General features: G+C 41.3%; 3 protein-coding genes across 4 annotated transcripts; all 3 read left to right on the forward strand.

Annotated features, from left to right (window-relative positions):
• The first annotated feature begins 297 nt into the window (after positions 1-297).
• On the forward strand, positions 298-7019 carry ube2d4 (ubiquitin-conjugating enzyme E2D 4 (putative)). The gene is made up of 7 exons (XM_041936914.1): positions 298-574; positions 1956-2019; positions 2161-2192; positions 2302-2379; positions 2485-2590; positions 3685-3778; positions 4249-7019. Exons 1-7 carry the CDS (start codon positions 551-553, stop codon positions 4292-4294), a joined length of 444 nt encoding a protein of 147 aa, XP_041792848.1. The 5' UTR covers positions 298-550; the 3' UTR covers positions 4295-7019.
• A 561-nt stretch (positions 7020-7580) lies between these two features.
• Positions 7581-16653, forward strand: dbnlb (drebrin-like b). Of its 2 annotated transcripts, XM_041936737.1 has the most exons (15): positions 7581-7717; positions 9888-9943; positions 10165-10277; positions 10364-10438; positions 10720-10869; positions 11429-11506; positions 11926-12077; positions 12184-12235; positions 12432-12503; positions 12754-12877; positions 13186-13302; positions 13702-13776; positions 13994-14052; positions 14147-14234; positions 15342-16653. In XM_041936737.1, the coding sequence occupies exons 1-15, from the start codon at positions 7635-7637 to the stop codon at positions 15476-15478; spliced, it is 1431 nt and encodes a 476-aa protein (XP_041792671.1). In that variant the 5' UTR covers positions 7581-7634; the 3' UTR covers positions 15479-16653. The 2 variants fall into 2 exon arrangements, with proteins under 2 accessions (XP_041792671.1, XP_041792672.1); XM_041936738.1 differs by lacking the exon at positions 13186-13302.
• Positions 16654-19894: 3241 nt separating this feature from the next.
• Positions 19895-27129, forward strand: arid5a (AT rich interactive domain 5A (MRF1-like)). The gene is made up of 7 exons (XM_041937210.1): positions 19895-19991; positions 21139-21209; positions 23289-23457; positions 23547-23599; positions 24434-24531; positions 24614-24773; positions 24858-27129. The coding sequence occupies exons 1-7, from the start codon at positions 19988-19990 to the stop codon at positions 26109-26111; spliced, it is 1809 nt and encodes a 602-aa protein (XP_041793144.1). The 5' UTR covers positions 19895-19987; the 3' UTR covers positions 26112-27129.
• Positions 27130-27994: the final 865 nt, after the last annotated feature.

Here is a 27994-nt window from a genome sequence, read left to right on the forward strand (position 1 = left end):
AAGTAGGTGTCCAACGATTTCTTGGAATCACAATGCAGAGATTTGGTTCACATAACGTGATAAAATTTCATTTTGATAAAAAAAAGTCACATGCACTTGTTTTGTAGAAATACGTATTATGATTATATGCACCAATAATTGAAAGCCATATTATTTGGATTTTTGTATCAAAAAAGGTGGGAAAAAAATGTATATGTAAAGATGTATTCTGGACTACAACAATGGAAGCTCTAAATGTCAATTCACGATTTGTCAAGAAACTCTCGCGATATTACCAAAAACGGATCGCCAGGCACGGAGAGGAGTAGGGATGAGGGGAGAGAGCAAAATATCTCGGTTGTTCAGTAGCTGTAGAAAAATCTAAATTTAAAATACAGTTTCTCGCATAGGTTGGACTAGAAACCAAAAGCTTCAAGCCTGTTATATGTTCGGCGTGATTTTGTGATTATACGTAAAGTGAGATTTGGAAGTACGTGGCCACAGAAGCCAAATTGTATGTGTGAAGTGCTAACTGTTAGCTGACAGGCTACCTAGCAGAGCCATTGATGCAATGGCGTTGAAAAGAATTCAGAAGGTGAGTGTGTGTTTTTTTTTCTTTCGTGTGCTAACCATACCTTCTAATAGACATATTTCTCTTGGAGTGGGACGCTCTGTGAAGATCAGTGTGTAACCTTTTCTGTTACTCAGCTTAGCTATACTTGCTTGCTTTTCTTGCTCCTTTTTAAAATTATTCACAGACAAAGACGAGCTAACCACTGGTGGCCCTGTTGGTGCATTGCTATAGTAACGTTAGCTATCAGTAACGTCAATTTAACCTCTCAAACAGCGACATTACGTTTTGTTTGTGTTTAATTTTTCATTTTTCCTTCTGACACTTTGTCTATTGTCAGTAGTTAAGTAAACGTAGCAAGCTGACTAGCAGGGCAAACGAAGCATTTGGCAATGCATCGCTGCGCTAGCAGGAAGCTAACGATAGTAGGTGTTTTGGCTTGAGTGGTAAACAGTACAGGATTTGCTTTTAAATTCTTAGCTTGTCAGTCGCCTTTATCCTTGTGGTTGGTCACTAACAGTATGGCTGTCGATGTGTTTAGTCGCTGAATGACAGCTGCTTGCTGGTTGCCAAAATTGAACCCTAGTGTCAGCCTTGCCATATATGGAATGGTAAATGGGCCACTGGAGCAGGCCACGGTGTGTATTTATATAACAGAATAGATACGCTTCCTTTCAAGAGAAGTTAAATAACGGGCTTAATTTCTATTTAACCATCTGTTGTTTTGCTGTCTGTGCAGAGTAGTATGTAATGAGGTTTGGCCACAGCGGTCACATACATCATTGGTGTAGTGACAACAACTGAACATACTGGTTTCTGCCCCCGCCTTGGTTCTTGTTCTAGAACATATTTGTTTCTTTCTGTTGAGCGTTGTTGCCTTTGTAGTCAACATCCATGAGTTAAATTTAAGCAATGACTAAAATATTTAGGAAGTCATCTGTCCTGTAACCACCATTTACACATTAACAGCCCTGGATCATGACTTTAAAGCAAACATGGCTGCCACTGAAAAGGCTGATTGTAATAATAGCTCCCAAACCCCCTAGAAGTTATCTTTACACTTTACACGAAACCAGACATTCTTTGAATTAAGCTCCAGTGAAGTTTCAAAGATGAAGCGCTAATGCTAGATTTCTCTCTCAATCCCTCAGAATATGTGGAAGTTATTTCAAAATACATCCAATTCATCCATCATCCACCATGTTGACACACAATCCTTTGCCCTGTTGTTTTGATACCCATATTTTCCTGTGCATATGTACCCAATATAAATATTAAAACAACCCTTCTGTTTGTAAACCCATTTTAAAATGTATGTGATTTCCTTGCAAAGAGGACAGTTGTTACAACATCGTAACTGACCAGTAAATTCAAGCCTGTTTCATTGTGATTGTCTTGCTTTTAGGAACTGACAGACCTGCAGAGGGACCCTCCTGCTCAGTGCTCTGCCGGACCAGTTGGAGATGATCGTAAGTAGTCAGAAAGTTGCTTCATCAGTGTACAGCTGAACACTTTTACATCATTTGATTACATCATTAGAGTTTGCCATTGTGTGTCAGGAGTTTGCATCCAAATGTTCAAACTCAAGACATTATTATTTTTTCCTCCAGTGTTTCATTGGCAGGCAACAATAATGGGTCCGGTAAGTGAAACTGTATATTAACTCAATTGAAATATGTTTGAAATAAGCAGCAGAAGCAATGACAACAGCTGTCAACAAACTTATCTTGTTTCTATTCTTATTTCTGTAGAGTGACAGCCCATATCAGAGTGGAGTGTTTTTCCTCACCATTCACTTCCCGACAGATTACCCCTTCAAACCACCCAAAGTGAGTGAGGATCTGCCTTGTGTGTCACCTAATTAAGCACATATTCAACTCACTTTTACTTACTCCTCATTGATTTATTTTACTTCTCTTCCTCTTCTGTCACAGGTTGCATTCACAACAAAAATTTACCACCCTAATATCAACAGCAATGGGAGTATTTGTCTGGACATACTGAGATCACAATGGTCACCTGCACTCACAGTATCAAAAGGTGAGGGATTATACAAGATTTATGCTAGTTTATTTACATTTTTTATTTATTAAAACAGGGCTGTATTACACAGCATGCACACTACGAGGGTCCTGATTCTGTCATAGGTAAATGTAATGGAAACAATATTACTATTATTAACTCCACCTAAGTTTTACAAGTCAGCTCAATCTGTCCAAGGTGAAAACCTTCAGCATCTACATGTGGAGAAGAAAAAATATTCTCAATAAAACACACAAATTTGGCTGCATAAACAGATTCAGAAAGAATAAATCCAAATACGTCACTGCAGCTGCATGAGATGATCAATCCTGAAGATGAAACCTGAATATAGAGTTGCTGTTTTGTCCAAAGAATGTTACATTTTCTGCTAGAATCATAACTTTCATTATCTTTTGGACTACTAAATGTCTCAATATTTGTTACCTTTCATTTGTACTCTGAAGTCCTGGGCTCACTACTGCTAAAATACAGTACATGTCAGAAAATTGAATTTCTAGCCATATTGTAATGGACCACTGATCACGTAGCCTTGACCTTTTCTTTCTGGCATTGCTTCTTTTCTCATTCAAGGCCTGCAGAGCAGGTTTGTACCATGTGCAAAAGCAATGTTGACACATTCTATCTATTTACTCAGTTCAACTTTCTCCAGGCGTCTTCAACCTTGAGACTCAAGTCAGGTTTTGAGACTGAATGTGAAATACTATGTCAAATCAGGTCAATGACATCAGGTGTCATGTTAACATATGAAAAGGCTTGTCAAGTCAAACCTAATGGAATCCAGTATCAAGTATTTCATCATTACAATCCAAGTATTAGAGCTTAACAAAAATATTGTCTAGGCATAGATACAGTCGGTTACATTTTAAGGTATTTGTTTATGTATATATTGATACTGTGTTTTATCAATATGACTAGGCCCTATTGTGATGACTATCTAAAGATGAGAAAATCACTCTTGGCTGTTAGAAGTCTGTCTGTCCGTCCAAATTAAGACGAGTGCCTTTTATTCCTCAAGGCCATAGACAGTAAATCTCCTCTTATTGTCACCTCGAGAGCCTAATCTAAATACTTTGTGATCCATTCTTCCACAGTATTATTGTCTATCTGCTCTCTTCTTTGTGATCCAAACCCGGACGACCCACTGGTACCAGAGATTGCCCATACATACAAGGCTGACAGGGAAAAGTGAGTGTCAAACATGAATGAGATTTATCACACACTCAGCTTTGCTCATACTGACTCATTATTTTTGAGTTCTATGAAATTGGATTTGTGACAATAATATCAAACAAAACTTTTTAGATGTCAAACCAAGAAATAAGAATTTGAGAGAATAAAAGTCACTAAAGCAAAAAAAAGTCATCTCAAAAGTAAAACTTATCATTTGCAAACAAACTAAAAAAGCCTGATCAGCGAGAAAAAAAAGTCTGATCACTGAGAAAACAGCAGATCAAACTGGAAACAAAAGGACATGTTATCAAAAACAGACCGATTGTTTGCAGCTTATAAGTTTTACTTTTGAGATGACTTATTCTTATTTTTTGTGTGACGTTTAAACAGTTTGTTTGATATTATTGGCACAAATCTGATTCTCTGAAGTTCTTACTTTGCGAGTTCACCTGAAACCTTTTCCAAACTTTGCATGTGTTTTACAGGTACAACAAATTAGCAAGAGATTGGACACAGAAGTATGCAATGTGAGAATACCAGGGAGATCAAAATACAAATGAGAACAAAAGAAACACGATTGATTTGTAACTTGAGGCAAATGAGCAACAGTGGAAAAAACTAGACAGCAGCCCATCTTTTGGAGGAGGAAGAGATACAGTGAGGTACAGTGGCTTTCCATGTGCTGAGCTGCTACCATGTGCTGTCCTTCATGAGTTGTATGGATCTGTTGAGCAGGACCTGATGGGCTCCTTAAAGCACTCCCATATGGAATACCGGAAACTCTTCACAGTCCATACCGCCACACTCAGACTTTAAACTGTTACTCCTGCTATTGTGATTATCACTATCATTGTTGCTATTACGCATCATTTTCACTGTCTATGATTCATTATCATCGTGCTACTCAGAAGCAAAAGGTTTGATTTATTTAGGAGATTGGCTCTCCCTTCATTTCAGAGGTACTGTGTCCCACTGGATGTCTTGTTATTACTGTATTTCCATGTATTTAGTGGCCTTTCTGTGTTGTTATTTTCGGTATATGTGCAATTGAGGCAGAATGTTCCCTGTCCAACACAAAATGGTGCAGTGCCATTACCAGCAGCTGATCTGTTGGCACATACTACCCCGCAACAATGTGAAAGATGTAAAGAATCATTGGTCTCTAACACCCACTGCATTTTAATTTGCAACAGTATTTGGTGGTTTTGAGGACACTGGAGAACTGCTGTTAGGAGCCAGCGGGCCCTTGCCCCACTAGTGTGGGGCTCCATAGGGTGAATGTCAACTTCCATTTTTCTCACACATGCTGTCATTGCCCTTATATCCTGTAGAAGCAAACACCCATGGCTGGTGTCCATAGTGCACAAAATACTACTGTTGTTTGACTTGTTACTTGTTGTGTAGCTATGACCATAGCTACTCTTTGGCCTATAGCTTAGCTGTATGCCACCTCCTCAGTACAGTTACTCAGGTATCTAACCAAATCATCAGCCTTTACATGCAGTGACCCATGGTGAGAAAAATGAGCAGGGCTCATATCATCAGGCTTATAAAAAAAATGGTATATATCTGAGTTCACTGGTTTGTCACCTAAAAGAAACACGCTTCCTTAAGAGACAAAATGATCAACCACAGATCAGCACTCCTGAAGTTCTGTATGCATATAGGCCCAGATGTCCTGTGTTGCACAAAAGTATGCTGTCCCAGAAGTACTGTCATTTTGTCACAGAGAGGGTTTTTTTCTTTGTCCCTCTCCGGTTCCTCTCATCACCATCACCATTTATTTTCGAACAATACTTGGATGTTAACAGCTTTTAAATGATGCTGTTAAACATGTACATGCTACTGTTTTTCTAAAATGAAATGGCCTTTGGTTACAGCCGGTGTCACTTACACTCAAAATGGGAATTAAACAGATTTGACATTTTGCAGAAGCTTGTCATTAAGTCGTGTGCATTGTTACTTGAGGTGAATAAATACGGTAACTTGCCATGACTGTTTAATCTGCTTTAAAGATCAGGTGATGTTATGTACGTCAGTATCTCTTTATGTTCATATTCATGATGGGGTCTACAAAGGTTTGTTTTGTTTTGGGATTTATAATCCACACTGACAGTAAAATAGTTTATCTGGGTGATTCGTTTGTGACCTTTTGTATTGTATCTTTGAAAGCTTTAGTTTTAGGCAGTTTTTTTTCATTCATGTCACCAGAATTGAACATGATTGTGATGTGTCATAATGTAATATTAGTTTTAATATAATCCATTGTGACTGTTGGATAAAGTAGTTAGGATTTCTTTTTTCTTTTCTATTTTGGCTCATAATGTGCTGATGCTGCCAATATAAAGGGAATTATTTGATGTTAAAAAGGAGAATAAGTTTTGCTATTGAGGCATTATTGAGTGGATTCATCCAGAAAGGTCCATAGTAAAGCATGAAAATTTTAGAAGCTTTGATTGTAGAATTAACACCACAGTTTAGGCACCAAATATAGATTTTCATAATTAGCTGCTGTAGAGAAAATAGTCAAAACAAGTTGTCCTGAAATACAGTATATACTAAAAGGTTTTGAGAATATATCCTCTAAATGCAGTGGAAGTCTTTTTTTTTTTTTTTTTTTTTACTGCTCGACCACAATTGAAAATGATTTGTGTGTAATAGTACTAGTTCAAACTTTGTGTGCATTGTTGTTTGTTAATCTGGCTATTTATTTATTCAAAAGCTGAAAGCTGAGTATCTTCCAACTGTACGATTGGATGCAGCCTCGATTCATCATGTGAGTGACATTGACTTCCTTTGTCCAGTGTGCTCAATAGAGTTTATATAGGCAGCTTGGCATGCTTTGCACTCTGGAGAACCTTCTCACAGCCATTATCCAGATATCAGGGATTTCGTTACAATTCATCTGCCTAACACCTCTGACTAAAATTTTAGCCTTAACCCTCATTTTGTGTGTGTATATATAGAGAGAGAACGTTGTCATAAACTGTAAATTTGCTATCAGGGCTGTATCCCCTCAATGGGTCATTAATTTCTTCAGTAGACATGAAATCCTGCTTGAACAGCACCAATATTTTTGTTGAAAATTTCGGCCTGGCTTTCTCTCAATGCAGGACCAGCCTTCATGCATCTTAAAATTTGGAATATGTGTGCTTGAACTGCCACCATGATCGTCCACATGTCTTCACATAGCCTACACAAGATAACTATTGACCGTGTCATAACATATGAATAAAGCTCATCTTGGTTTACTGTTGTCTGCAGTCATTTTTGTGTTTCTTTGCAAAGTAATAGAAGCAGTATGGGCCAAAACCAGCTGTGCATGGTATTAAAGAATGAGTGGGTTCCTCCAAATAACTAGAAATATGGGAAGCCAGCAGAGATTATGAAAATGTATACATATATACTATAGCTGATTTTGTTTTCCACGTAAAGTCAATAGAAGTTTTGTAAAAAGTTGCTGTAAATGTACGTGAATAGCTTCTCTCAGCTGTGAGAACTGTACTCTTGGGTGCGTTTGTTTAATTACACGGCATGCGAGGGTTATGCGGTGCAGACATCAATCTTTGCGCAGATTAACGATCTCTGCTGTTGTCTCTCTTTTCTAAAGTGTGAATTTAGAGCATCTTAATTAATTAATCGTAAACTGCATTGCGCAGGTTAATCGCTGAGTTCGGAACACCCTAAACCTGCAAAGTAGCTCCGCGCTTCCGGGGTGTCCCACTGCTCCATATGCAGGTAGCCATGGCTGAACGTAGCCACTAGCTAAACTAGCTTCCTGTGCAACTGAAAGTCAGCATCATCGCCACTCCTCCCGTGTAGGAAGGGCGCATCCCGGATAGCTAGCTGGCTAGCTGTACTCAGCATAACGATGGCAGTTAACCTCAGCAAAAATGGCCCTGCATTAACAGCTGCTTTTAAAGAAGTGGTAGATGAAAAATCCAATACCAACTGGTAAGGAGCAGCTTTTTTTTAAATGAGTGTTAGCCCCCTGTACGAGGCATTATGTTAACATCAGTGTTGGCTAGCATTGAGCCAGTCGTCAAGTAAGTTAACGTTAGGAAACGTTAGTTAAACTTAACCAGTGACTTAATGGCACTTTGTTAACTACAGCAGACCTTCTGTATGTTAAACCAGCTGTAACTGAAGCTAAAATCGCCGTTGTTTGCATGGGAGTTCAGCTTTCTCACATTTATTCCCGGTCGGACGTGTATTCACGATAAAGATGAGCTAACTGAACAGCTAGTAACATCGTTAATTAGCTAGGCACATTAACACTAACACGCAGACGTTAAACACGTATTCTCTATGTATAGCATCCATTTTTTAAAAGTCTCTTGTCTGTCAAAGAATCAGATGAATAAATCGCTCGTCGCCTCACCCACTTCCTGGTGAGATATCAAAAGTTAAATATGAGCAGTGTGTGAAAGTCTGAACCAAGGAGTTCCTCTTTGCGTTACCTAACGTTACAGGAGTGCCTGTGCTCGCATTGAGGTTAAAACGAGACCTGTTGATGGCAGCTCCAGTGTTTAATGATGACCTGAATGAATTAATCCCAAAGAGGAATCGCCAGGGGACTCCTGCTGGCCCGCACCCACTCAGTCTCTGTTCGAGGCGGTTAACGTTAGTCTGCCACCGCCTAGAAAACACCACAACTCGCAGTTACTGTAAATATGTCTGAAACGGTGCTGGCAGCTAAGTGTACAGATGTCAGGATGGAATAAAGAAGTGATCGTTCATCGACTAGTTTCAGTGTCAGTTGCACTAAAGTATGCACTAAAGCCCTCAAAGCAAATGCTTTTATAAGACCACTGAATCTCACAGTGAGCTGGTGCTCCACTATTTTTATTTTTTGCAAACATTAACATATACTGGTCTGAAATTGACACCCCAGGTCGGGACTTAATTATTACTGTAACATGTTAGAGCATATCACACAACAATGATACAAGCCGATCTTATATGTTTGAGAGCCAAATGATGATCCCCCTTTGTACACCTATAGTTTTCTATTAAATGGAACAGAATGGTGTAGATATTATTTACAGTCATAGTTTAGTCTTCTCTTTGCACCATTGAATTAGGGCTGTAAATCAGTCTATTAATATGCAGATTATTTTCTCTATTAACTGGTTACTTGTTTTGACTATAAAATGTCAGAAAATAATGAAAAATACCCGTCACCGTTTCCCAGAATCGAGGGTGACATCATTAAAAGTCTGGCTTTGACTAACCAACAGTCCAAAACCCAAAGATATTCAGTTTGCTATCATATACAACCAAGAAAAGCATTAAATCTGCATGTTTGAGAAGCTGGCACCACAGATTTTTCTAATTTCTTCACTTGAGAAATGACAGAAATGATTAATCGACTATAAAAAATAGTTGCAGATTAACTTTCTGGAAATCAACTCGGTAGTTTTAGCCATGCATCATTTCCTAATAGCTGCCAATTGCTACCGAGTACAGTAATATAACATTAAAGGCTAGAAAATGTCCATAGATTAATGTATAGACTTTCCTAAACAAGCATCCAATTTACTGAAACCTGACACAGTTAAAGCCACTCTCATAAGTGCATGTCAGCATAATGTTTTATTTATATAATTTTCCTGTATTTTCTTGCTATTCAGTCCCTATAAAAAATACTTTCAGACATATTTAACCCAAAAAATCAGTTTGGCCAGACCCAGATCACGAAAGCAAAGACTTCTTTAAATGCCTCCATGCTAATGCAGGCTAACAGAGAAAAGATGGTAAAATGTGCCTTTCCTGCAGGAAATGGCACAGTATTAATAGGGATTGACTTTGTATAGAGCTGCTAATCCTTAGTTATTTTTATTGGACATTTTATATATTAGGAAAAGTCAGTGGAGTCTTTACTGGTGCGGGGGAACACAACCTGTAAAAGTTACCGACACGGCTGATTAAAATGGGATTAAACTTCTTCTAAAACCAACTTCTCCTGTGAAATGTATCCTTTTAGAGGGTGAAGGTTGCTTAAAGTCAGTTTACAAAACATCCATTGTTTTGTTGAGTGTGAAATGGTGCACATCATCTTCTGCAACAAACTCCGTCGGTCTTTAGCCACTGTTTTAGTTTCTTAATGTTCTGTTTTCCACAGGGCCTTGTTCACCTACGAGGGAAACAGTAATGATATCCGCCTGGCAGAAAAAGGGGGTGAGTAGATATTGTTATCAAGTTTATATGATCTCAACAAGATGTTATCAAATGTGTGCAGGAATTTCATTGTCAGCACACAGCTGCAGCACTGGAATATCAGCACAAAAGGATTGCGTGCCTCTGCTTTCTCACCCCATCATTTGAAAAGGGAAAAATGTCCGCAGTTACACAACCAACCACAGTAACCATTTGACTTTTCCACAATGTTTATGTATCAGATGGAGGACTGGAGGAGCTAGTTGAGGAACTGAACAGTGGAAAAGTGATGTACGCTTTCTGCCGGGTCCAGGATCCAAATTCTGGTCTGCCTAAATATGTCCTCATCAACTGGGTTTGTGCTGCGCTTAACTGTTTTCATTGTTCGCCCTCTCTGAGGTGGCCATCCTTGAGCTTTTAGAATAATCCTTTGTGTTTCAGACCGGAGAAGGGGTGAAGGATGCCAGGAAAGGAATATGTGCAAATCACGTCAGCTCCATGGCCAATTTTCTTAAGGTAACACTGCACTTATTTTTCAGTGCAGCTTAAATATGCATTTTCATGTCTACTGCAGACTTTTTATGCTGACAGAGGAAGATATATGTGTGTTTAAATTGCATGTTAATGATGGCTTTGAGCAAGACTTGAAATACTATACAGCCCGCTGCAGGCATTGTTGGATTAATGCAAGAGCTTTGTTGGATTGGTGACAGACTACTGGGTGATGCACGAACAACTGTAGATGTTTCCCTGTATGTCTGAGCATTAGAATGAACTTTTATTTCACGCTGTTCCAGGGGGCCCATGTCACAATAAACGCCAGAGCAGAGGAGGATGTTGAACCTGAGGTGATCATGCAAAAGGTGGCTAAAGCCTCCGGAGCGAACTACAGCTTCCACAAAGAAGCTTCCAGCCGCTTCCAGGACAGCGGTCCGCAGGGTCCCGTGGTATGCAGCGCATGCAGTTCCTGTTTGTTTGGCTTTCATGCTAGAAAGATAAGCAGAGAGGAGGGCAAGAGCTTTACGAGGCTCCTTAATCTCAGAACGTGGATGCATTTAACATGTTTGTGGTTTTTTTCCTTTTTGTTATGGCCTTCCATTCACACACAAACTCTCCAAAGCAGAAAAAATGGAAAATGCTGACTATAAGACCAACGCAACCACACTGAATTTAGTCTCTTTTCGTCTCTTTGTCTCTTACCTTTTTTTCTACAACCATTGGTTCATATTGGTAGTTGTTATAAGATCAAAACAACTGTCTCTGTATAAATCAGGCACATCCTGTGTTAAAATATGAACATCAGTTAGAGAGAAGCTAAATGCTTTATTTTTTATCTTTTCAATGAATAACGACTGAATAACAAGAAGTAACAAAGATTTGAGATGGATTAGTTTTCATAAATAGTGCTAAGTGTTATGTACAACCCTGAAACGCCGTCCCAGCTTTTTTGGAATCAGGATTGTAAAATGTTTCCGCATCATATTAAACAGTCTTTTCTTCTCGTAGGGTTCAGTGTACCAGAAGACCAACGCGATGTCAGAAATCAGAAAGACCAACAAAGACACCTTCTGGGCTCAGGCAGAGGTAGCCGTCTGAACATATACCAAGCTAATGCTGACTCCAACTTCACCTCTGTGACAGCGTGATGAGCAACTCTTTCAAAAAAATTTATTTTTATGCAAGATCTTTTTTGAGTCATTGACTCGTTGAAATTGCAAGAACTCACCACAATATTGCCAAAGTTAGCACTTTTGAAACATTTGACAAATATTCAGCTAGTTACCTTGTGTAAAACTACAAGGCAGGCAGTTTTCATCCGTCGTGCATGTAACCGTAGTCTGGACTTTTGGCTCATCACCATACCTGTCACAGATGCACCCACACGGTGGTGGCGCCTTGCAGTTTTCTTCAGCAAACTACAGTGAAATCAAGCTTCTTAATGGCAGGAGCATTCGCACAATAACCAAAGCAACGCTGACTTCGCTGGTCTGTGCGGCTTCTAGAAAGAAGAGGAGAAACGCCGGCAGGAGGAGCGGCGCAAGGCAGAGGAGGAGCGCCAGCAGCTGGAGAAAGACAGGAAAGACCGGGAGGCCAAGGAGGCAGTGCAGAGGGACAAAAGGGACAAGGAGAGGGCCACTCTAATCGAGCAGCAAAAGTAGGTAGCGACTGAAGCAAATGCACACTGCTTAAGACCGGTTTGCAGTCGCACCCGTTTAAAGGTTCAGTTTCCTCCTTCTTCTCACTCATCACTTGTTCTATAGGAAATACCAGCAGCAGCAGGAAGCCGAGAGTAAAGAGAAGGAGAAACGTTGGGTGAGTGTCTCGCTGTCCCGTCATCTGACAGGATCACACTTAAAGTCAGCTGTGAGGTAACCTGACGGAGACGTGCTGTGAAGTCTGCTTTCATATCGAGTGTTACCTTTTCTGTGAGGATGCCGATGGTTGAATAAGCTGAGGCAGTGCAAGTCAGGAAGGTAGCTAATGTCAGCATTGCCAACATTGATATCAGGAGGAGCAGGAGGAGAACCAGGAGGCCCAGAAGAAAGCGGTCAAGAGAGGTGAATCTGTGGAAAAGGCCAACGTGAGTTCCCCTTCCTGAAAGTGCTCTCCTCCGGCCAAACTACTTTCCTCTTTCATCTCAGAATAATTTCTCTTACTAACCGAATGTGAACCCTTTGAAGCTCAGCGTCCCCTCTTCCGGTCTTTACTGCATGATCTGTCCTCTCTCTTCCTCAGACATCCGTCTGCTCTGTCTGCGTTTTGCCTCTACATTATTAGTAAGCTGTTGCTGCATCATCTTATTCTACGGCCTCTTTGTTTTCTGTTTCTAGGAGGCGGCGTCTCTCATCTCTCAGCGTGCTTCAAACCCCAGAGAGATGTTCAAGCAGAGAGAGAGAGGAATAACTCCCAGTGACTCAGACGTCCCGTCTGCTGCCCCTGCTAGCCCCCAGCCAGGTATCACCCCTGAATACACTGTCACCTCTCCATACAAAGCTGTTTGCTTTAAATGTCACTGCTTCACCTGCGCTACTGCAAAGCTCTCTCAGGCAGCGGTAGGTACAAATCTGTGATTTTTCCAGAGGATATTGTCTTTTTCAGGGCTTTAACTTTCCATCAAACTGTCTACTGGTCTCATATTCATACTTAACACTGTCTCAATCATGGTGTCCTCTCTTCTTCTGCTCAACCTGTCTGCACCTTGATTTCTCTCTCGTCCATTTTTGATGGCATGTTTTGGGGGTTCCATGTGTGTCTCTGCTCAGGGCGTCTGCAAAGCCCTTTTCTGTCTAAGCCAGTGTATGAAAGTGAGCGAGCCAGCTCACCTCAGCGCCAAGCTTCTCCTGTGCCAGCAGGCTCCGCCTCTCCTGTCCGTGCCACAGGTGTGAGCTCGCACACACAGACACACAGACACACAGACACACAGACACACACAGACACACACACACACACACACACACACACACACACACACAGTGGTACATGCACAACATGCATACGCAACTTATTGGGTGACAGTCTCACACTGAACTAAAAGCTGCATGCTTCATTTCTCATTGTGTCATCATCCTCATATTCCGTATAATCATGAATTTCATCGTGAGTCATGCTTCCATTCAGCGTTCTTTCTGAAGAACCTTCCAGATCAGTGTTTTGTTACTTCATAAGTGGGACGTGCCAAGAATGGCCTCACGTCTGGTGGTGGTTTTCAGCCTGTGTGGACTTGTGAACGTGCTCCTCTGTGTACATGCATGTCTGTGCTTGTGTTTTTTGGCAATAAGAGCCCGATGTAGATGACGGACAGTCCAGGTGTGAGTATGATGAGCAGGAGACGCCTCCCCAGGAGCAGCCGAAAGGTGGGGCCCATTTCACACAATACCAGCCTCAGTGGTTAACCCTCTACACACCAGCTTCCCACCCCTCCCATCTGCTTCTTAGAATATGTTGTTGTAAATTGTTTTGAGCACATATTATTCCCTCCAGCCAAACCGTGCTGTCAGGATCAACTGCTGCCACCTGCTGGTAGAGAGAAGCGTCACACACAGTCAATCTGATTGTAATCTCTCTTTTCAGAGGAAGCACCAGCTGCCAACTCCTACGTCCAAGAGACGGCTTATGAAGAGCCGGCCCAGGTAGTTGTTTACTCAAATTAAGCAGGAAATGCTATGACTGTTTTTTCCGTCATGAACAATTCTGAAACACAACTTAACCTTATTCCGTTCCCAGATGGAGGAGAGTAACTCCTATGAGGTGACTGCTGAGGAGGCCTCAGACAGAGGAATCTGTGCCAGAGCCTTGTATGACTACCAGGCCGGTGAGTTTTTTTGATCACGACACCATAACAGTAAACTGACTGACGCTAGTTTTAAAGAGCAACCCAACGCCCTGTTTAGCTTGGGATTAAAATGGTTTCAGTATCCCCACACGTTGTCTGGATAAAGAAAAACAGATGTTAATGCAAGGTGTAAATGCGTCATAATCGGAATGTGATCAGATCTGCCTGACGACATCTGGAGCTAGTCTGGCTCGCATTGTGTCGGGATCTTGGTAGGTGTAAATGCGTCCGTACAACATGCTGGCGTCATTACGCAACATAACATCGATAAAGGTGTTTTGGCTGACGGGAAATCGAATGTATTGTTCAAAATTAGAGAGCGAGCAATCGAGACGGCTGAAAGAGACACACCTCTAATCACGGATTATACATCTATTCTGTGCCATGACACCACAAGATGCTTTATTCAACGGAACTGAGTGAAAAATGAAAGCAATACAGCTGGGAAACGAATGAGATCCAGTAAGAAAAAGCCGTGTGTGACGGCCTGCGCTGCACTCATCTGTGCAGCTGATCTGCTGTTAACAAACCATATCGTTTATCAACCCAGAGAGAAGCCGGCATGCAGGTGCTGCAGCACCGGGACAAACTCACAGCATAGTTTTTATACAAAGAAAGGAATAAGTTAATGTATTACATTTGTTGAATAGAAGCAGGGACAAATAATAAGAGAATTTGTTGTACACAGTGTTTCACCAAGTACATGAAGTTTCCCCCAATTCAACAGCTCAAAAAACTGATTTTCTCAGGGAGTCTGGGCTGTTTGCCGCCAGCCCAAAATTACCCACATGCAGGTTTTGCTCTGGAGGACAGAGATCTGATTTCAATGAGGATAACGAGAACGCGTGAAAAAATACCAGCTGTAAACACAAAGGCGGGATCGTTTATTGTCTGGATGACGTATCCAGATACAGACCCCATTCTAATACCGGGTGTAAATCAGGTGTTACTCGCTTTTCTCTTTAAGTAGTTGCTCTTTTTTTTTTTTTTTTTTTTTTGCTTAAAGTTCCAACCTTGTAATGTTTCAAAATGCCCATCAAACAGTCAGTTTGCTGACGTTCACGAGACGCTGCTCCTCTTCCTCAGCCGACGACACGGAGATCTCGTTCGATCCCGACGAAATCATCACCGGGATCGAGATGATAGACGAGGGCTGGTGGCGAGGTTACGGCCCAGACGGCCATTTTGGAATGTTCCCAGCCAATTACGTGGAGCTCATCTAGCCCGGCGCACCTCTCCCACCCCACCGCCCCAGATTATCACACTGGCAGCGCTGGCAAAGGACCTCTGCAGTAAAACAACACACAGCAAAGTCAGACCTCGCACACAAGTGAGCTGATCAGGCTGGAACGGAGCAAACGACCCTCCACATCGTGGACCAATGAGCGGATGGTGATCGTGGGCCAGAAGCTTTTGAAATCTCTCCACATTTCAAGAAAGCAATTCCATTAAATCGTTGATGTTGTAAGCAAATGATGGCGTAGTTTAGGGATTTGTGAAGAGCCATCGGCCGACCAAAACTCCCTCCACTCCCCCCAAACGATACATCCCTTACCTGTAAATGTGATGCAGTACAGTATCAGCCTTTGTTATGTCTTAAATTCAATTGTGAGCATTAATAGCACTTCTTGTTAGCATTCCTTACAGAGTGACTTCAGTTCTATTTCAGGTATAATTTTGTTGTCACTTGTAGCAAATGCTCCTGTACATTTCAGGAAAAAAGAATCAAAGATGGCGGTACCGGCTGCAGTAAAACCTTCTGCCTTGTTTTTGCCTTTCTTTACCGGCAGACTGAATTTTCCTTTTTTTTACGTGATCGAACTTACATCCTGTGTGAATTTCAAACCGTGTTTAGTGCTGATCTGACTGTGGTTGAAGTGAATATTTAAAAAAAAAACACGAAACGGATCATGTTTGCTGTGCTCTGGACGGTCTTGATTAAAAAGGCTTTGGTGGCGGAACGCTTAAAACGATTCTGTGAGTGCATAACAGCTGTTTTCATTTCAAATCCTTTCTCATCTGAGTCAGATTACTTCAACATTTCAACATATTTAACTTTTTTGGGGGGGATCTCGCTGGTCTGAGGTTGATTTTGAGTGCACAACATGATCTCTAATAAGTGATATGTGGTATTCTGATGCCGTAATGAGGAGAAGTGGATGCAGTTATCGGTGACATTTCATTTGAACAGTTTGACAGCAGGATTTACACGAGTTCACTGTTTTTATCGTGGAGCAAAATTTTGCTCGTTTAAGCTTTTAGGTCAGTTGAAAAAAGGAAAAATGAATTAATCATGAATAGAAACGGGCATCATGTACTCACTGCATTATTCATGATTGTTTTTCCAGAGTCTATTGTAACGCACAGACATTCTTCATAATAAAACGAATAAACAAGCCGTGTTGTCATATCACTTCTCTCAGATAGGCCGAGCACGGTCTGCATGCATTTTAGAAAAGTTTGAAATAACAGAAAACCTTCAGGGATTTTCAGAGGTCTAACAGGAACTCAGACGTATACACACACTCAGTATGCGCTCTTCAATCAGTTTCCTGGAATGAGGCAACAGCTGGGGAATTCACCTCTAATGCATAGGTTTCATTTTCACACGAAAAATCAGATTTTACTTTCCCACATCCTTCAGTTAAATCTTTCTACGTTGATTTACAAATGATCCGACCTGCAAACGTATTAAACGACTTAGAAAAACCTGCAAAAAAAACGGTATTTCCAGTGCGTTTTAAAGTCAGTCTGCCTCCATTATTTTCACCTCAATCGTTTTTCTCCATTTCACATTTTTTTTTAGCTTCGCTTTTTTCACCTCTCCAAATGTATTAACGTACTTTAGATCCATATACTCACATGTAGACGCGTCATCAGATATTTTAAAATCAAACTTGTGTTACAGACGTGTCACAGAATGCAAGACGTGCATTGTGCAAATCTCACTTTGCTGCAGGGTGTTTCTTCATAATAAAATAGTTGATTTTAATGCGCCAGTCATACTTCCGAAATATTCAGTCTCGGATTGAAACTGTCATGGAAATTGCTAATCACTAATGAATCAACCTGTTATCTGGACTTTTCCAGATAACCCACTTTCAGGATTATTTCCTCCTCCACCTACACCATCGAGAAACTACACAAATATGAACTCCCACTGTTACATGTAAGTTACTGTATACAGTATAAATGTCAGTTTAATGATTGCAGGTGCGCTTGTGTTAGTTTGTTCGTATCCCTGAAACAACAGGATGCATCATTCAGCACATTCAAACCTCATTCCGTAACACGGCTAATGACAGTTTCTCATCATGACTGGACCCTCGTGTGCCAGTCTGCAGGCTGTTCCCAGGATAGTGACTCACCGCAGATAGGAAATCTTTTCTGTGTTGGATTCACAATATTTTCTCCACACGTTCTCATTTACATTGTGCTGCCCTCCCCTCAACCTCGTGTGTTTGTGTCAGTGAAAGTCTGAAATGAATAGCTGGGGATTTTCTCAGTCTTACAAGCCATGTTTTTGCTCATCATCTCCACATATGTTGTCGGCCGCAGGAGACAGTTCTGCAAAACATATTGTCACAATTAAATGGAATTAAAATACGTTTCCTGCTACACCTCATATATTACACGAACTGACAATGTGTTATCACAGGAGGCCGAATCTCTCTGCTACTTTTATTTATTTATTTTTTTATTAAGAGTCACTGTGTCTACATTTCAGTAGCCAGTCATCTGGATTAAATGTTTTATTTCTCCACTAATCACAGGAAACCAGGCGTCATTAACTTACCTGTTTTAAAATCTGACTTCTGTCTGCGTCAGTTTCTTCGGATGGGAGCTGTGTGAATATCACATTTCTTCCATTTTTGCAGAAAACAATTGTTGATCAGAATTTCTCGAAAAGCAAAACACAAACTTGTTTTGTATCGATCAGAAAAATCCCTCTGAGATTTGGACAGTTTGTAGATATTTGGTTATTTTGACATTTAAATGTTAATCATTTTGAAATGTCATAGTCTATCCGCAACAGATGGAGGAACAGGGCATCCCCCTTTTAAACAGATCAAAAACATGCGGAGGAAATGTGGATAGTGTCGAGCGCAGCTTCATCACTTGTCAGTGTTTTTATCACGAGATCTGTGCGACTTTACTGAGTGTGGGACCGCCGGAGGAAAGTGGAGGGAAAACGCGTAATTTAAATGTGAGGAAATGTCAGAAAATGGTTCAAACAAACGCTGCAGCGACAGTCAAGTCAGTCACACTTTACATTAAGGTGCACATGTTAACCAGTTCTTTATTAGCATGCATATTAGTGGCATATTGGCTCTTTATTTGTCATTATAAAGCACGTCAGGGGTTGTGTTATTGAGATCATAGTTCATCTACAACAACTTCCTTACTTAATATCAATGAGCAGTAATCAGGAGGCTAATTAGGGACAACTCTTAATGAATGGCCTAGTAGTTGTAGGGTATGGTCAGCAGAATAAGGCTGTAATAAGGGCTCTGTAATATAGAGCCTATAAACCACTAATGGTGAATGTGTGTACCTTAATATGAAGTGTTACTGACATAAAATCTCAAGATAAGTCCCTCTGACTCATCACTGGCAGCCGAGAAATAGATGGCCGTTTTTTTTACTCATCTCTAGTGGAAAACTTCTGCCTTGTCCTGGCATTTTATTTTTACCACCACCTTTCAGGCAATGGCCAGCAGAAACCATTTTAAAGAAGTAGTGATTCACCTCTTCCTTAAAATGTCTTCAATCCCTGCAGCTTCCAGTCAGTGTCTAAACTTTCATTTGCCTCCATGTGAGCTTTCAGGGTGCGTTCGCTCGGCTACCCGCTCCGAGGATAAAGAGCTTTCTGCGCTGGACGCTGCCGTTTCTGCTGCACATCTCTTCTATTTTGGTCCTTTAGATCAGCACATTTAGGTCAGAGTTTGATTTAATTCCCAAACACGTGATGCACTCAGGCGATGCACTTCATTTAAAATTATGCACCACTCCCTTTACAATGCGTCTGTTTTGAACAAACTCTCCCCAGCTTTTATGGTTTTTATTTTAACATCCTAGATAAATAATAAATTGAGGAAGGACGGACTCTGACAGCAGGATGGGCACCAGTTGAATGTGTCTTTCAGTTCCCAGTGAGCCCAGTCTGTATGCTGAAGGTGACCAGGCTGTAATCATTGTGTCACTATACCAGCAAGCTCAGTTATTATAACACAGAAACCATCTGGAAGAAATGGATTCCTATTAATCATCTCTTGTGTGTGGTATTTTCCTCACACCGTAATTTGTGGTAAGCAGTGATGACGTTACAGCTCCATCTGTTGCTAAGATCCCAGTAAATATAAGATACCAGTTTAATTTTGCATTTTCTTGGATGTTTATTTATCTGGAAACAAATGACAAACTACATATTTGGACACTGAGGACGAAAGAATTTTAAAGAAGAGTTTGATCAAATAATTTAAACACAGCTGTTGTTTTTTTTTTTTTTTTTTTTTCGCCTGAAACTCAGGAGATGAAACAGAAAACAGACACTGTGAAAAAAAAAAAAAACTCCGTTTCCCAGACTCATTTGCTGGGGACCGATCAGCCGACCAATGAAACTGTTCTGTGGAGACGCCTTCCTATTTCATGGTGTGAAGTTGAAGAGGGCGCCGCATGAATTACTGTCACAAAATACAGTCAAGCCAGAGACTTGAAGACAACTTCTGGAAATGGGTGAGAATCACTTTAATCTTGATTGAAGCCAGATTCACGTTCACGGGTTGCCGTTTTTACTGCGACAGAACTGTGTAGCTTTAGTTGTGTGTGTAGTTTTTGAATGTGATGGATATTAACACTTTACAGCTTGCAACTTGTTTCTATGAAAAACTGTGCCAGGTTTGCTTTTACTGAAGTCAATGAATGTACGTTTCTTTAATATTTGAAAGAAATGAACAGTTTTGATGCAGGAAATCAAAATGCCTCAGGAATTTCTAATTAATCTCAATCTTAAGAAAGTGCTAAATTAATCCCTCACAGTGTTTGGCTGAGATCTGGCAACATAAACACCGTCGCTAAAGCTCGTAACACGCGAAGAAACAGACCCGTAAAGGGTGAAGTGCTTGAGAAATAATACAGTATATCAAAAATATGTCTTCAGCGCATGAAATGGGAAGTTAGAGGCTACTGAAAGCAGAATTAGAGGTTCAAGCCACAGCACAGGAAATAAGTGATCTCAAAAGAGAAGCATATTGGTTTTGCATACAAATGATATCACTGTGGGTGGAGGGCTACGAGGTTTGTGAAGAATGACATTTCATTCTCAGAATTACATTTCATTCCCAGGGCGTGTGATTTTTAATATCTGTGTTTTACTTTCCTCCTAAAATGCAGAAACCAACGAGAAAAGCACAAATAAGGCCAATAAAAGCCTTAAAATGTTCATTATTTCTCAGGATCTCATGTTGTGCTACTGGCATTAAAAGTCTGTGCAGTGTTTTTGATCATCTTCCCTCATGCTTACCTAAATCCAGAGAATATGAGGCAGTTATACTTGAAATTCACTGCAGTTGAGATTACCTCAATATTGCCAAATACTGTAGTTTATGTTACAATATCATACAGTGCAGCATACAAGCGGTTTTGATCATGAGCAGGAAGTGGTTTTGCAACCTGTGGTTTTATATCACACTCCGTCGACAATATGTTCGACAGATTTCTATTTTTTGTGCCGGTCGATCATCTGACCATTACGCAAATCACCGAAGCGGCTTCATTCCCAGCAGTGATGACGATGATTCAAATTCACATTCTTGTTTTTTTTGTTTTTTTTTGGAGCAAAAACTGAAATGTCTGTGTGTGTGTCTCATGTCACTGTTTGAAGCTCAAGAGGACCAAAGTGAGACGTCGCAACAAACAGCAGGCAGTGATGAAGAGAAGGGGACAGAGAACCAGGTACTGTACCAACCTCAGCCTCATGAAATGTCAGTTGGCCTTCTGGCAGCGCTCTGGCACACGATTTCCATCAGTTACAGTTAATCAGGGACTACAGACATGACTCCTCAGAGTGAGTTATGTGTTGTGTTTTCATTTCCCTTTTTTAGTGAATTTGCAATAGTGGTGAATTTCTGGAGTGCTGATGGTGTGTGTACAGTCGTTTCATCTTTATGGCTGATTGTGAAATGAGTAACAAGGAATAAGTGATCGTGTGCTGTATTCTGAGAGGGCTAAGAATCGCACGCACATCGCGCTCATCAGACGTAGGCCACCGCAATATTTCATTGCACATACAGAAACTGCAGGAGGTCCTCAAAGCCAGTGTTCTGGTAACTGAAATGAGAGGTACAATATGAGAAACACGAATTAGCTCATCAAATTTCCAAAAGCTGATGTTAGTTGAAAGCCTGGTGGTTTCTGTGGTGACTTCTGGCCTGCCGATTGCATCAATCCAGCATGCCACTGACAATCATTGCGAGAATCGCATATCAACACATTGACATCTACATCACCCACACGGTTTTCCAAAAAATTTCATCTAGTGGAAATCAACTGAATGTTTCACAATGATATTCGCTCTCTGGTGTAGAGTGAGAGCTGCTGCACAGGGGCTACAGTACGTAGCTTCGAGTGCAGACGTTTCCTGTAGGCAGCCATTGATGCATGAACCTGAAAGTTTTGTGAATCAGAGCTGAAAACTGTAACCGAAAGTTAAAAAGCCCTTCGTGAATACCGGTGAATTTTTTTTTGCAAGATCCCAAGTAACATTTGTCAACCTGATGATTTTAGACGCAGGTGTGTAGTGTGACGTTTGTGGCTGACGTTTATCAGTCGGCCACAGTTCTGGAAACACTCAAAGTGGTTTTCAGGCATTTAGAGATTTTAATACAAACATTATTTGTGCAGTGGGAAAAGCAGGTGACAGAGAATAACAGTGGAAAGTCAGAGCTGTGAGCTGGGAACAGCAGTGTGGAGCCGCTGCACTGTGACTCAGTAGGGGCTATCTTGGTTAGAGGCCTGCACCTTCACTATTACTCACTCTAGAGGCCTACTTCTCGGAACCAGGAACCACATAGAGGAACTTGATTCAATATGAAACCGCCTCGAGCAGTTTTGTTGTACAATGACTGCCTCAGATATAAAGCAGCTTCTGCGTGTGGCGATTGAAAGTAAAATACTGAAATTGTCCATTGTGGTCTCTTTTGACATCTAATCTCCTGAAATTGATCGACACAGCAGCGACGTGAGATTCCACATTTAAACGTGTGACGTGAGATACCGTAATCTGTGATTTCACTGCAATAGCAGAAGCGAGTGTATCAGCATGCGTGCTGCTTGAAGCGGCGTTCACGCGTAATCTCATAGAAGCCGCATCATTTCTCTTCTCAGGTCTTCACTGTTTCATACTTCTCTTACTGAAATCTCTCCAACCGATGATTTTAACTCTGCATGCCTTCACTGTTTCATTTCTCCTTTCTTGCAAACCACAAATAGTGACATTGTCAATTTCTTGCACTGGACTTCTGGGTAGCCCCACACTTTTCTCACAATGTCTTGGTATTAAAATCCTCTTCCAAGTGACTGACACATGCAACCATTTAGATATCAGCTGATACTATAAAGCAGCATTTTTATACAAAGTCTGCCTATCACCACTAATATGTATTGTTTACTACACATTATGTATAAATCCCCTCTTTGGGCTTATGCTTGTTTTTCAAAGTGACATTTGTGATACCAGTGACAGACAACTCTAGACCAAAAACCCCACAAGTCTGCTGCTTTCTCTCCAGACAGGATGTGTAGCGGTTATCTATTGAAAGTAGCGGTAAAACCCTACCCTCTGATTCTGATGTTTCATTTCAACATTTGCATCCCATGAGATGACTCTGTGCGTCGTTTTTCCCCCATTTGTGATAATATCGCCAACTGTAAAACAGCTTTCTAAATCAGCACAGTGGACTGCGTGGCTGCGTTTACAAGAGCAGCTTGATTTTGATTGAAAACCCTCTAATGCATCTGTTTTCTCTATGCTAGGCTTCTCCCTCCGTCATTGAGATTCACGACTCTATGACTGAATGTGAGGACGACGCGAGGCCCAGTCTAGTGCAGATGGAGGAGAAGGCATTTGTATCAAGTCTGCACTCTTTCATGAAGGACAGAGGTACACCCATCGAGAGGATCCCACATCTGGGCTTCAAGCAGAGTGAGTTCACGGCTCTACTTGCTGTTGAATGAACTTGAATTTGAATGAAAATATTCTCATGTGTGGGCTTTTTTTTTTTCCACTCGCAGTTCATCTTTGGAGGATCTTCAAAGCTGTGGAGAAACTCGGGGGTTATGATTCAGTAAGTACACGTTCTCTATTCGACTATTGGTCACAGTCCTTTGAGAGATGCAAAACGTTTCAGTGTTTATAGGTTTCTGAGTGGAAAACGGGCCATAGGTCAGGTGCTGTGACACGGTGGTTTCTACCATGCCGGGGGACATTTGGGCTGCAGAGCTCTCGGTGTATCACCACCCATGCTCTGCTGTCTTTGAAGCTGACATTGTGGGACAAGCTCTGAGAGTGCAACTCATATTGAAATGGCATTAGAGCGGGGCCGGGGCTCTGAACAGAGTTGATCCTCACCACCAACACTGTGTCCCAGGGGGTAAACACAACATATCTACACATGTAAAGTTAAAAACCAAAGTGTTCTTCCACTACTGGAAACCAGCAGACGTGGCATTTAAAGGGTAACCAGCCACCTTTTTTCAGCAAAAACTGGCAGGTGTGCAAGTGCCTGACTGAACTCAGGGAAAGAGAGAAAGCACATGATCTCAGGCCAAATTGAATTTGAGATATAAGAATTTAACAGGAAATGCCGCATTAATACAGCACTGTACAATTTTGCAATTTTCACTCATTCTCTCACCACGCTCGGTATCAACGTACCATACAAAGTGCTGGTCAGACCACCTGGAGCACTGCAGTTTCCTCCTCCAAGTGCAAATATGTAAAACAGCACAAAGAAAGATGATAATATAATCATAAATAACACTCGTGCATTTGGGCGCCCCCTGGTGGCAGTCACAAACTAAGCAGCCTTCTGGTTTGTGATCATTTTTGTTTAATGTGTCACTGGTTAGCTGGTGTGATGAGCCACTGATCTCCTTTGTCCCGCTGTGTTATCCAACAGGTGACAGCACGGCGTCTTTGGAAGAAAGTGTATGATGATCTGGGAGGAAGTCCAGGGAGCACCAGCGCTGCTACTTGCACTCGCAGACACTATGAGAAGTGAGGGTGATCTGCTTACCGACTCACCTGTCAATTCAGTCGCTACACCAACCGATTCTTAATCACGAATGTGTTTGTTTAGGCTGGTGCTGCCCTTTGAGAGACACATAAAAGGAGAGGAGGACAAACCTCTGCCTCCAAGCAAACCTCGGAAGCCTTACAAGAGAAATCTGGATGGCAAGGTCCACAAGGCTGAGAGGAAGAGGAAGAGGACTCAGTCGGATAGAGAGATGGATTCTGAGGTAAAGTTCGTTAAAATGTCTCATAAAGGGAGAAATTTGTAATAGTGCAGCAGGTGTCTTAAAATATCCCGTCTTATATCGTAGATACTCACCCAGAGGAGTCCAGAGGCTGCGTGCCAAAGTGAAGCAGTGATGCACCCCCACCCGGCTCTCTGGGCTGCTGCCTCTGATAGACACCATCCAGACTGCTCCCAGCCAAACAGAGCCCCCAACGGTCTTTGCTCTTCTGTCTATGCCCGCCTCGTCCAGGTCCCCACATCCAGCCCCTGGACTGCTCACATCCCATCTGCTGCTGGAGAGGTCATCTCTCCTCTGGAGAAAAAGAAGCGAATGGCTCAGGCTAGCCTTAACTTGCCCCTGAGTCCTCAGAGCGAGGATAAAGAAAGGCCCTCTGTCATTCAGTGCTCCCAGTCTCCAGCCCAGGCTTCCTCCAGCCAGAACTGCAACTCCTCTGACGGCTCCCCGCTCCCTTTATCCTCGTCCTCTTCCCGCAGCCCTTCCCCTTTCTCTGTTTCATCAGAGGATGGTGCAGCAGGCAATGAAGATAAACCTGCATCAGGCTCTGAGCTGCCCCAGAACTGTTCCAGCTCTGAGAAAAATACATCCAACTGTAGTGAGGAAAGCAAGTCTGTGAGCTGTGGTCAGATATCCAAAGACTCTGCAGGACCGAATAAAGACGTTTCTCATGTCAGCCCCAAATCCGCAGACTCGATTAAAGTCCACATTAAGGACTCTGCCTGGAAGTCAAACCACAAATGGAGTGGTCGATATTTCCCCAATCCTTTCCACTCGTCCTCGTCTATCACTGGGAAATCTAACTGGGCTCCAACATCTACCTCTAGTTTTACCAAAGTTATTCCAAAATCTGTGCAGGTTCTGCGGCCCGCTCCCATTCGGCCAAGTTATAAATCCCACCAGGGCAGGTTGATGCAGCAGGACAACTTACTGACTTGTGCAAAGAAACTGACCAACATGCCTCCGTGGCTTTATCAGACAGAGAAGAGGGAGAAATCCAGGACAATGCCTCAAAAAGTTCCTCCCATTCCGCAGAATTTGTCCCATTCCACCACCAGCCTGCCGGTGTCGTGCGTCCTGTCAAGCTACGACAAGTCAGGAAGAGACTCTCGGCTCCAGCCTCCATTACACCCTGCGTTTCTCCCCAACAGAATGAGACTACCTCAGTCCCAGCTGATGTACCATCATGTCCCAGTGAGCCCGGCTCACTCTGCTCTCATTGGCTCTGCTGTTTATCCATATCCCTACTCCATTCCTCTGTTAAATCCCCAGACTGGATATACCTTACCTGCCATGAATCCCGTTTATCCTCACAAGTTATGATTCTTAGTTTTTCATCTCCAGACACCAATAATTGTTATTTGACAAAAATACTTTTCTATTGGTCAGTGTAACTGTGATGAAGCCTTGTGTTTTAAATTTTAGCATTAGTTTGCAACACGTAAATATTTATGTTCTGTAGCTTCATACACAGTCATCCCCCCGTGGCAAACTAGCTGCCGTCATTAGCTGGCGGACTGTGTTGACCTTTTGAAGGGAAATGAAGTCACAGCAGTGATGGTTAGAGACATTTATAGGATCACAGTGAAACAGGATGAATCATCCAAGTGCATCAAACAGGTGCATTATTTCAGCCTCAGTGCTACTCCAGTGCATGCTCATAGCCTGTAACATGTCCATTTGTAAAGTCAAAAAATGGAAATGTCTCTTATTTACCCAAAATTAAAAGCTAATTCTGTTAATTCCACTATAAACCATTATATGTGCAGGAAAATAAAACTAAATTAAATGTGTGTATGATTATGACAAATTCACAAGAGGTTGCTTAAACACAACCAGCTAAGTTAAAATTAAGATCAAAGTTCTTGCACATTTGTACTCAATTGCACAATTTAAATACTTAGTGTTGAAAGCAAAGAACTATCTTACTGTCCTGTATTGTGAAGTCTATTAACATAGTGATACTGTATGAATACTGTATGTGCTATGTATCAGTATTATTTTAGCTTTTACACGCAGATCTCACTGTCATTCAAATGTATTTAAACAGAACGCAAATGATCATAAATACATACAAAATAAACAGAAAACAGACTAAAACATTTGGTCCTTTATTTTTATTATAGAAGTATTACTTTGTCCACCTTCACCTCCACCTTCACCTGCACCTTCTGTGTACTTAACAGTTAACTACACACACGCTTTTCTAATTGTCAGCTGGATTTCAGTATATACATTTTAGTATATATTCAGCTGTTCTTAGTATCTTTTATTGTCTTAGTAAATTTTTATTTCTGGTATATTTTTATTGCATTTATGCATATTTTCACTGCATGTTAGTTTATTCTATTCTATTTATTTTATTTTATTATCTTATTATCTTTGTTTCTAACACAGGGTTGCAATGCAAATTTCGTTGGCATGTCCATGCTCAATGACAATAAAGGCAATCTTGAATCTTGTAGTGTAGTGAGTGTTACCACCAGGATTATTCTTTATAGTTTTAGTGTGTTTAGCCTGTGTGTTTTCATGTTTGTCACTATGCACAGCTGTTCAAGCACAATTTTGCAAAAATAAAACTGACTTTCTCTGAATTCAGTGATTTATCTCACCAAAGATCTGAGCTATCCTCAAAACACTGTGGCGCTGCAATTCCTCCTCCTAAAAATTTTGTGTGACTTCATAGCACCCTAAGGTTGTTTTGGAGCACAAACTCTTCCTCTGGGCATGAATGCCAGCTGTGTTAAGTGTCTGCTGATCTGCAGCTCTCCAGGTTATGGTGCAACCTGGCTACAACCCTGCAGGTCTGATGTAGCACAGATAAACCAAGACTGAAGAAGCTACTGTGAAAATGGCGTGCAGTAATAAATGTCACTACACACCGGATGCAAGATCATGAATTGGTGAAAATAACAATTAATTCTGAGGCAAGAGCAATGAGGAGTAAAGCGAAAGAGGAAATCAGGCAAATGAGATTCTGCTACAGGCCACAATGTGGTCTGAAATGAGACAGCTGGAACAAACGAAGCAGATGATGGTATTTCTGTTGAATTCACACTCTAGCTGATAAGAGATACACATGGGTGAAGGAGATTGTGCAGAGGAGACATGGTGTGTTGATTTTAGGAATCTGTGGGAAGTTGGTTCCTATGTCATTTTTCTTTGTGTGTGTGTGTGTGTGTGTAAATAATCACATTATTTTTTGC

This window comes from Chelmon rostratus, chromosome 5, assembly GCF_017976325.1.
Source record: "Chelmon rostratus isolate fCheRos1 chromosome 5, fCheRos1.pri, whole genome shotgun sequence".
NCBI classification, from domain to species: Eukaryota; Metazoa; Chordata; class Actinopteri; order Chaetodontiformes; family Chaetodontidae; genus Chelmon; species Chelmon rostratus.